Raw genomic sequence first — 11249 nt, 5'->3', positions numbered from 1 at the left:
AGTCCAGGTTCCAATGGGAGCTGATGATCCCTCCAATTTAGCAAGCATGGTGGTCTGGTGTGCCTTTATTTCAGAGATTCTCTTCACTTTTCCAGTGGGCTTGTTTTCATCAGGGAGCCTGAGAGAGGTCCTCTCTCCGTTGTTCACTTCTGCAGCTCAGGACAATGGTTTTTATGTCCCCCTGTTCCTCTGCAGTGTGGAACCAAGTAGCTGCACAGCCAAAAGGCCAGAGGTGTGGGGGGGTGTTGTTGGAGGCACCCAAGCTGGCAGCTGGTGGGCATGCCTGAGGGGGGTCCTCCACACCCTGTCTTGGTCGCAAGCTGATGGAGCATGCTGGAGGAAGCAGATCCCAGTCAGGCTGCAACCACTCGGCCCCATTCAGCCCCGCTTGGCCCCATTTGGCCCCGTTCAGCAAAGCTGATGGGTGGTGGGCATGCCCAGGGAGGTCCTCCTCACCCTGTCTTGTTCACAAGTCTGTCTTGATTGCAAGTTGGTGGAGCAAGCTGGAGAAAGCAAGTCCCAGTCAGGCTGCAATCGCTCAACCTCACTCAGCCCCACTTGGTCCTGCTCAGCCAAGCTGGTGGCTGGTGGGCAAACCTGGGTGGAGGGCGCTCCTCACCCTGTCTTGGTCACAAGCCTGTCTTGGTTGCAAACTGGTGGAGCAAGCCAGAGGAAGCAGGTCCCAGTGAGACTGCAACTGCTCTGCCCAACTCAGCCCCACTTGGCCCCTCAGTTATTTATTTATAAAGATAAAACCTAAAAGTAACAGAAATTGTAAGGAGAAATTCAGAATTCCATGATGGGCTGAAAATAACCTGGGTCCATGCAAGATGGTTTTGCTTTTGGAAGCATCTTCCTTAGAGATACTGTTCTTGTTTGTCCTCCTTTTGAAATTTTGCTGGTATTTAAGTGCTTCAGCCAACATAAAACTTTTTGAAATAGCTCCCCCATGCTCCTTACACCCTTTCACAGATTTGTCTCTTGGAGCCATTAAATTCTGCTTAATAAACTAAATTCTGGGTGAACAATGTGACACTTTGAGACTAGGAGTGATTGTCTTCATCGTTTACCTAGATGTCCTTAATCTATTCATAAGTTTTAGGGCACTTTGTGTCAAATAAATATATTATGATATAGACTTATCAACCTTATTTTAAACAGAATTTTATTTTAATTTTAATAATTTTTTGAGATTATATAACTTGGATTTATTTGCCTTTCATAATAATAACTTAAAAGATAGAAACAGGAAACATGTCTTGTATTACAGGACTTCAAATACAATAAATGAAATCTGGCCAGGGCTCCAACAACCAATAGGGAATATGAGCAGTGAACTTGGGGATCAAGTGTCAAGTCAATCTCCCACCCCTTCCCATGAACACCTTGGCTTTTCCCCCATAAAAAGGCAGATTGGAACTTGCTGGGAGCTGTATGTGTTAGTTTACAGCTCCATCTAAAATTAGCATCTGAATAGAGCAGATATGAACAGCTCATGCAACACTAGTTTTCTACTCAGTTGAGAATTATGATCACATAAAAATAATTAGCTGCCAATTATTTGTATTTCAGAAAAACTTATGGTGTTCATTCTGTGTATTATTTCAATGATTGCTTTTAGAAAATCAAACTCTTTTCAGAAATTGAAGGAATTTTAAATTTACCTCAAATACAAATAATTTTATTTTGACCTTGGAGGGTGGACATGGAAATATATAAAATTAATAAACAAGCAAATTATCCAGTTATAATATTGGTATTGCCTAGGGAACAAAAAGGAATTATTTAAGTTTCTGGGTCCATCCCTCATTTTTGTAATAAATACCATGACAGCCCCAATTCCAAGGGTTTTCTTTATCTCATTTAGTCATAAAATCCTTGTATTATATGGGCACAAGAAAGCCCCTGGGTGACCAGGAGGCTGAGCACTTCTCCAAGGTGTTCCCTGATCTTATCACCTCAGAGAATATCAGTAGGATGTAGTATTACTGTGAGACAGTATTTTTTTTCCTCTGTACCAGGGATTTAACTCAGGATGTTTAAAAGTTAATTTTATTGGTACATTTTAGGTATACAATATAATGCATTCATGATTGGGAATTTGTACCCTCACAGAATATATCTTTGTTCTTATTTTTTCCCCATTCCACTCCTCTCCCTATTTACAAAGACTTTGTCTCCATTTTTTTCCTTTTCTCATATTAATTCCATTACCGTCTTTCCTTTTACCAACACCTGCTACTTCCCCTTTGCCTTTGGACCTGTTCTTCTTATTTCACATTATTTATTATGCCTTTTGATCTATATTTACACTTTCAGTTTCTCATAGCAGAGAAACTATTTGGTATTTACACGTCTGTCCTATTTATCTCACTTAAGTGTATGGTCTCAATGTGCATCCAGCTAGCTATAAATGTCTCTAGTTTCTCATTCTTTATGGCTGAGCAGTATTCCATTTTATAAAAATACACATCTTCTTTATCCAGTCACCTGTTGAGGGGCACTTGGGCTGTTTCCAAGTTTTAGCTATTACAAATTGTGCCGCTATGAACATAGGTGCACACACATGGCTGGGGTATGATTCTTTTAATTCTTTTGGGTAGATACCCAGTAGTGGAATAGCTGGGTCAAATGAGACCTCTAATCCTAATCTAATTTAACCTTTGAGGTATCTCCATGCTGATTTCCACAGCGGTTGCACCAGTCTACATTCCCACCAACAGTGGAACAGGTTCCTTTTAAGAATGACTGCTATCACAAATCCAGGACTTTGCAATGAGCTGAATCTCCCCCTGAGAATTTCTCACTGTTATGTATGTTTTGGAAATGAACACTTTATTTGGAAACATAAAGCATCACTATAGGTTTAGAAATGATTTGGTTTCAGTCTTTTCTTGGCCCGTGTAGGATGTATGAATTTGTGAGATGTAATATTTATCTTGACCTATGATATAACCATGACACCAGACAGTTCACAGTATTTCTGTGATAGTTAAATTAAGAAAATTGTCTACTTACATATAATGATGTATCTATTTACCTATTGGGAAATCTGTCTGTCATCTATCTATCTATCTATCTATCATCTGTCAATCTATTCATCCATCCATTTGTTGTGTTTTTGGAGAAACTGACACATAAGAAGAAAGTCCCAATGATTACTTTCAAAAATCAGTTTTAATTCTCCCAATGTTTTCTCTCATTCTGTTATAATGTTTATTATATATAATAAATAATGTTTTTAAATAAAATATTTTCAAATTTTATATATAACACAGATACTTTTCACCAAGATAATAAAACTCCCAAGGCCATTGTTATTTTACATAGGAGAGAACTGAAGCATAGAGTGTGAATCCAAGAGGTGACAGAAACCAGATCATAACCCAAGATCCTCACTCCGAAGTGATTTTGTACATTAGCTTCACATAAGACAGATGTTTGGAGGCCTGGCCCATTACCTCCTTAAGAAGGCAGGTCCCAGCAAGTAGGCCTGTGGGGTAGTGAGGTGCAGCTGCAGGTAGCTACCAGCCAGGGCCCCGCTCCCCCAGGCCCCAGGGCCAGAGGCTGCCCTGGAAAGAGCTGTACAGGTGCAGAAACATCAGCCAGAGGACAAATCATGGACACAGATGTGGCCATAGCCATGGGCAAGAACATACAGAAATGCAGAGACAGACAAAAGGACACAATTTACTTTTCAATGAACTAAAAAACTAGTAGTATAAATAAAACAATTTATTATGTATCTTAAAATACTTTACAATCAACAGAATAGATAATTTGGGAAATTGTTTAAAATTCTCTCTATTTCCTATGTATCAGTTTTTAATTATGATATATTTTAATAAAAGAAACCATGTGATATTTAAGCTTGTGTGTCAGCCTTTCTTCACTTCTGTTCTCAAGTCACATCCCTTTGCCTACAAATACCTCAAGTTTATCTTTATGGCAAAGTAGTACTCCACTGTGTATAAATACCACATTTTCTTTATTGATTCTTCTGTTGATAGACATATAGGCTATTTCCAAGATCCAGCTATTATAAATTGTGTTGCTATAAACATGAGTATGCATTTTGATCCTTAGTTACACTTTTAGTTTTTCACACCACAGAAACTATTCGGTATTTACAATGTGAAACAGTAAGAAAAGATCTAAAGGAGTGGGGGAACTGGGAGGGATAGAGGGAAGGAAAGAAGGGGAAAGAAAAAATATGACAAAAGGAAAAAGTGGAAACAAAGTCTTTGTAAATAGGGAAGGATGGAGGTAGTGAAGGGAAGGCAGGGGAATGGGGAAAAAATAAGAACCAAGATACATCATGTAAAGGTACAAGATCCCAATGATAAATGTAACTGTATTGTACACCTAAAATGTACTAATACACTTAATGGAGAAAAAAAAACATGAGTATGCAAGTATCCCTGTAATATGATAGAAAGATATCCAGAGGGGGACTAGCTCAGACAAATGAAATTTCTACTTCTACGTTTGAAGAAACTCTACGCTGATTTCAGTAGTAGTTGTAGCAGTCTACATTCCCATTAGATTATATCCCTAGCTGACATAAATTATTATTCCCTGAGGAGGCATATGGCATCACATCACTTGGCATTGCTTGATAAATCTCTCATCATTCAAACTCTACTGTGTTCATGTCTAATGATAATTTTTACATATTTTATATCTTTATTTCAAAAATATCTTAAAGCATGGATATTGTATAAAAGGGCTAAACTTATTGCATTATTGAAATGTAAAAAAAATGAGAACATGCAAACAAGCAGTTTTACTTTCCATCTTAATGGATGTTAGAGATTATCACTTTCTTTAGAATAGTATTCTATGGTTATATCAATGAATTGAAATGTAATGCTTTTCCAATTTGTATCCTACATATAGGTCTTTACCAAAAAATGATCCTATACATCAGTAAAAAACAGTAGCATTATCTAACTTATTATAAATATTCTGGGGAAAAAAGGTAAATGATGTTTATCTACTCAAGACTTTCTTGAAAAAGAAGAGTAAAACTCAGTTATCTGAATTCATTGAACAGCCTTGTACACACAATACTGTGAATTTTATAAATTTTATAAATTTATAAATTTCACTTTATAAATGGCCAAATACACCCACAAATTAAGCATTTCTTCTATAGTGGCTGTTCTTATCATCACAGTGCTCACTAGCATGGTCTTTCTCAGCTACCAGGTGCCAAATTCTGCATGCACATAAAACACTGTGTGAAAAAATTTTCATGAGTAAAATGTAATATTACTTGTTAGGAGAAAATGCAAATGGGTAAATAAAAGAGAAAATCAATTAAGTTCAGAAGGAAAGCTAAAATTGCCCTTATCACCTGCCTTGTATATGTGTTTACAGTCAGACTTAAAGCCACAGATTGGAATAACTGTCATATGAAATCCAACAACAAAAACATTTTAAAGTGGCTCATGTTTTTAAGAGTGTTTTATCTGAAGGTGGGACATTTATCATTCTATTAAGTCATGCTCATTTTCCTCAATCTTATCAGTTTAAATATTAAATAAATTTATATACTTTAGCCAGAGTTACAATAAATAATTTTAGGTAAAGTAATGCAATGAATGTTTGAGAACTTCATTGTAATCCTGGAAATAATTGCCAAAACTTTCACATTTTCAATTATGTATAGGTATAAAAATATCTACATATTTGTGTTGTAGTTAAGAGAGATTAGATATTTCAAAAGAAATTAATTGGAGCCATAATAGAAAGAAGGAAATTGTAGGTACAAAGTAAAATCACTTTGAACTTTGAGTGTGGCCTTATATCATGTGTCCTCCCAGGAAATTACTAGGCAGAGGGCTAAGCGATGGGACTTTTCATTCTGGTATCAATAGGGAAAAACTGCATACTCCTACACAGTTACTTAAATAAATGAATTCTAATGCTGATTCTGCAAAATCTCTAGATTTATTCAGGGTTCATTCAGGTTTCTACTCATTATAACTATTAATTGTTTAACTACTATTGGTAACTACTATTTTATACTGCATAGATTAAAAGAAAATGTCAGAAAATACTACTGTATGGGCATTTAGGGAAATAACAGGCATTAAATTTAACCCATGAGACAGCATTTTGAATTTATATATTTACAAGGTAAAGATGATGCACATTAAAACTTAATTTACTCTCTCTTTTCAGTGTGGTTATGGCCTCTGGCCTGCTCAGGATCATGGCAACAGCAGAGGTATTGAACATTGGCAAAAAACTCTATGAGGGTAAAACAAAAGAAGTCTATGAATTGTTCGATAGTCCAGGAAAAGTTCTCCTGCAGTCCAAGGACCAGATTACAGCATGAAATGCAGCCAGAAAGAATCACCTGGAAGAAAAACCTGCAATCTCCAATAAGATTACCAGTTGTATTTTTCAATTGTTCAGGTATCAAAACAGCTTTCACCAGAAAATGTGCAGAAACAGCTTTCACTGCTCCCCAATGTGAAATGATTCCAATTGAATAGGTTTGCAGAAGAATAGCAACTGGTTCTTTTCTCAAAAGAAATCCTGGTGTCAAAGAAGGATTTAAGTTTCACCCATCTACAGTGGAGCTATTTTTCAAGGATGATGCTAATAATGATCTGCAGTGGTCTGAGGAACAGCTAATTGCTGCAAAATTTTGCTTTGCTGGACTTGTTATAGGTCAAACTTAAGTGGATATCATGAGTCATGCTACACAAGCTATTTTTGAAATACTGGAGAAATACTGGTTGCCCCAGAACTGTATACTGGTTGATATGAAGATTAAATTTGGTGTTGATCTGACCACCAAAGAAATTGTTCTCACTGATGTTATTGATAATGATTCCTGGAGACTCTGGCCATCAAGAGATCGAAACCAGCAGAAAGACAAACTGTCTTACGATGACCCCAAGGAAGTAACCCCTGAAGGGCTCCAGATGATAAAAAACAACTTTGAGTGGGTTGCAGAGAATAGAGTTGCTTCTGAAATCAGAAAGCGAGTGCAGGGTTGTAGTACTGATGGGATCAACTTCTGATCTTGGTCACTGTGAAAACATCAAGAAAGCTTGTGGAAATTATGGAATTCCCTGTGAACTTTGAGTAACATCTGCCTGTAAAGGCCCGGATGACACTCTGAGGATTAAAGCTGAATATGAAGGGGATGACATTCCACCTGTGTTTGTGGCAGTGGTGGACAGAAGCAATGGTTTAGGCCCAGTGAGGGCTGGTAACTGTATATCCACTTATGAGCTGTCCTCCCCTCACATCACACTGGGGAGCTCAGGATGCGTGGTCCTCTCTTCTACTACCTAGTGGCCTTGGCTGTTCCACCATACTTTCTGCTGAAGGATCAGCTCAGTTTGCTGCTCAGATATTTGGATTAAACAACCACTTGGTATTGGCCAAACTATGGGCAACCATATTGAACACATGAATTTCCTTGAAGCAGGCTGACAAGAAAATCAGAGAATGTAATTTCTAAAAATGTCATTTTATTGGTGGTGGGAAGGGGGTCCTACACATTTGTAGTTTAGCTGTAGAAAAATAAGCAAAGTAGAAAAAAAATGATTTTGAATCAGAGAAAACAAAATTGATACATGAGTAAATGCTTCTCTAGATAACATGGATTAGAATATGTTTGTGTTAATATTAATGTTTCTATATAGGTAGTCAAATTAATATAAGAACATTTTAAGATTAATTTTTTCTACCCACTGTATAATCATTGTTCAGTAGGTAACATAATCAAAGAAACACATTTTATGAATGCTGATAAGATCCTGTTATAAAGCTCTAAACTTATAACTTGACCTACTATATCTCAACCAGTATGTTTTAGAAAGATAAAATAGTTATATCTCAGGTGATAAAAGCAATATACTCCTCATTCATTTTATGGTCTTTAATTCTAAGTGCATGGTTTTTGTTTTTATAGTCACTATCTCAGAAAATAAAGTGTATTTACATTATCTCTAGTTAGTTATCATAAAATCTTTTACAGTCTGGGCTACTTTCAAACTCTCAATCTTCCTGCCTCAGTATCCCTAGTGCTGTTATAGGTATGTGCCACCATGCCAGGCTTTTTCTTTTTTTTCTCTCTTTAGTAAGGAAAGTTGAGATTGATGCTGGGGTTAGGGGAAAACATAAAATAAGACAAAAGGAAATTATGGAAGCCACCTTTTAGTATCAAGTATTAATGCCAGTGAGTTCATCTAAGAACCTGTAAAATCAGAGAATATAAAGTTCTATGTTCATTTTTAAAAGAAAGGGGCAATTATAATTTTCTCCATAGGGTTCTATGTCCCCTAAAATATTAAAAACTTCTGCTACAGATGAAACCTTGATAACCCCCTGCCCAGCCTATACTGTCTACACTTTCTGACCTCTCAACTGTTAATAAGCTGCCATCCCTTACCACATATTTCATCTGATCCTTCTGGGGTATGTTGCCTAACCACTCCTTTCTTGAGCTAACACTAAGATGTGCCACCCTTACTCGCGATCATTTCTTTTAACCTATTCTCTCAAGTACTGGTATTTCTTAGAGTTTCTCTCTTGTTTGTTAACGCTGAGTTGGTGATGTTAATAAAATTAGTATTACTGACTCCCAACTCTGCTTCCAAACTTACATTTTTTTCCCTATCTGTCCCATGGGCACTTGTGAAAAAACCAGAATGCTTGCAACTTAATTCATATTCACCGAGGCTATAACTTGATTATATGCACTGTCCCAAGTCAGAAACTTGATTTCATCCTTTATGGGTTTTTTTTACCTTTTATATCTCACTCAGCACCAGGTTGTGGCTTTCAGTTTTAATTTCTGCTTAACCTTTGAGTTTACCTTGTTCTCTGATCCTCTATGCAGGCACCTCAAATGAGAGTCAGATGCAATACTAGTCTGATAATTAGAAGGTCCTCATTCTCAACTCAGTCTTTTCTAGGTGATTGCCCACACTTCCACAATTTATCTCTCTTTTTTGCTGTGGACCCTTCTGAAAATATTAACCCTGAAGACCCTCTCTTTAGGAACTTACATGGACAAAATTGATTCTTGGGTTCCCTTGAATCCTACTTGTGGTCTATAAGTTAAGATGCACTGGTGTGTGCCAAGCAGGGTGGTGCAGCTGTAATCCCAGCACTCAGAAGGCTGAGGGAGGAGTATCCAATCTGTTTGAGACCAGCCTGAATTACACAGCAAGACCCTGTCTCCAAAAAAAACCCCCTAAAAATAAAAAGTGAATCACTGGTGTGACCTATATAAAAAAAAAACTTAATTTACTATGTTTAGGCATGGTTTTCTGAAGATAGGTGAATGGGTCTACTCTACATCAAAGCACAGCAAATTGCAAGCAAATATATAAATAAAAAAAAAAACATTAACTTCTCAAAGGGAGATTGTAGAGTGTTGAAATGTTTCTCTGACAGCTATATTACCAAATCATCAAAGAGAACCATGGTGTTGTGTTTGAAGAAATACTTTTTTCAGCGCTGCAATGACTTCCTTGTTCCTGAGGCTGTATATCATGGGGTTGAACATGGGTGTCACAATAGTGTAGAAGAGAGACAGCAGTTTGTCAGTTCCTGCAGAATGGCTGGACTTTGACCTTAGGTAGGTGATGCTAGCAGATCCAAAAAATAGCACCACAACCAGAAGGTGGGAAGAGCATGTGGAGAAGGCCTTGGTCCGTCCTTGCACTGTTGGCAACCTCAGAATGGTGGAAATGATTTTGCTATAAGAGGCAAGGATCACCATGAAAGGGACAGTAGCAAAAAACATAGCCATCAAATAGACAGACATCTCATGAGCTAAAGTGTCCCCGCAGGCCAACTTGAGAATGGGAGGTAGGTCACAGAAGAAGTGGGGGATTTGGTTGGACTTACAGAAATGCAGAGAGAATATCTGGCAAGTTTGCCCTATCTGGACTGGGATTCCACTCAGCCAGGAACCAGCTGCCAGCTGAGCACACTTCTTTGGGTTCATAAGCAGAGGGTAGTGCAGAGGGTGACAGATGGCCACATAGCGGTCATAGGACATCACAGCCAGCAGGAAGCACTCAGTAGCTGCCAGTATAAGGAAGAAAAACAATTGTGTGGCACAGCCTAACAAAGAAATGTTTCTATTCTGTGTCCAAATGTTGAACAGAATCCTAGGTAGAGTGACTGAAACATAGAAGATTTCCAAAGAAGACAAATTTGCCAGGAAAAAATACATGGGTCTCTGGAGTGCAGGGTCCAGGCTTGTTATGATGATTATGAGGCCGTTTCCAATTACGATAATCAAGTAAATGATGGTTAACACCCCAGACAGAAACCCCTGGAGGTTTGGAAGGTCAGAAAACCCCAGCAGGACAAAGTACCTCACCATGGAACCATTGCCTCCTGTGTTTATCTCTTCATGTGTCATCTGTGGAAATAATCAGAAGCTCATGTAATTTAATCACCTTTAACTTTATTTTATCATCTTTAATACAAAGATGGCACACAAAGTGATTTTTCCCATTCCCTAAAAGAACAAATATTATAAATATAGGTGCTCTAAACTTGTAGTTCTTTACTTTTTGTTATTAATAAATACACATGTATGGTCTTTATTCTTTCCCTTCCAAGAGAAAATATATTTGTTGATGAAGTAAATTATTTCAAATGTCACTACTATTTGAATTCCCCAAGGGTCAAGCTCTGAATGGTAGCAAACTTTAAAGGGTACCAATGATTAATTTCTTTGATTTACTATGATGTCCTCACTTGTCAAAGTCCCTTTCCACCATTTTCAATGGAAAATTAATTGTATTAAGTAAATATTTATATGAAATACAGAACAGTTCTTAGAGTTTAGTAAAGTTAATTTTTATTTTATTTCTGCCTGTATTCTTTTCATAGTTTTATTCAGCTTTTCTTTTCTCTGTGACATACTTCTTTATTATTAAGAAATCATAACATACTAACCATAAAACATGGAATATCATTGAGTTTTATAATTTTATTTGCATTTTAATGTAAGATCTCTGAAATTAGCATTTGTAAGCTTTATCATGATTTTTCATGGAGAATAACTCCAAGTCTTGCTTCCTTTTGGGTAAAGCTCAGCATTTAAAAGGCACAGCTAACATCTGTGACTAAGGAAGTAACTAAGAATGTGCAGATTTGAATTCTGCATTTCTGTTATGGAAGGAACAACAACCAACATTCATCTCCATGATCACCCTACATCACTCAGGTCTTCACTGATTGTTGTTTTTTCTTCA

The 11249-nt window shown here is 37.1% G+C and overlaps 1 protein-coding gene and 1 pseudogene across 1 annotated transcript; one reads left to right on the top strand and one right to left on the bottom strand.

Moving 5' to 3' along the window:
* Nucleotides 1–2676: 2676 nt before the first annotated feature.
* LOC101716211 (bifunctional phosphoribosylaminoimidazole carboxylase/phosphoribosylaminoimidazole succinocarboxamide synthetase-like) lies at nucleotides 2677–7486 on the top strand (annotated as a pseudogene).
* Nucleotides 7487–9445: 1959 nt separating this feature from the next.
* LOC147822060 (olfactory receptor 10AG1-like) lies at nucleotides 9446–10408 on the bottom strand. The gene has a single exon (XM_087197537.1). It carries the CDS (start codon nucleotides 10406–10408, stop codon nucleotides 9446–9448), a length of 963 nt encoding a protein of 320 aa, XP_087053663.1.
* Nucleotides 10409–11249: the final 841 nt, after the last annotated feature.

Source organism: Heterocephalus glaber, unplaced genomic scaffold (assembly GCF_053883595.1).
Source record: "Heterocephalus glaber isolate CG9 unplaced genomic scaffold, H.glaber_assembly_v1.0 deba00001673, whole genome shotgun sequence".
NCBI classification, from domain to species: domain Eukaryota; kingdom Metazoa; phylum Chordata; class Mammalia; order Rodentia; family Bathyergidae; genus Heterocephalus; species Heterocephalus glaber.
The sequence above is the reverse complement of the archived record's forward strand: the minus strand, read 5'-3'. Positions and strand labels throughout refer to the sequence as shown.

Coding starts and splice junctions, on each gene's coding strand:
- LOC147822060 (XM_087197537.1), bottom strand. CDS start 10,408: ATGACACATGAAGAGATAAACACAGGAGGCAATGGTTCCATGGTGAGG.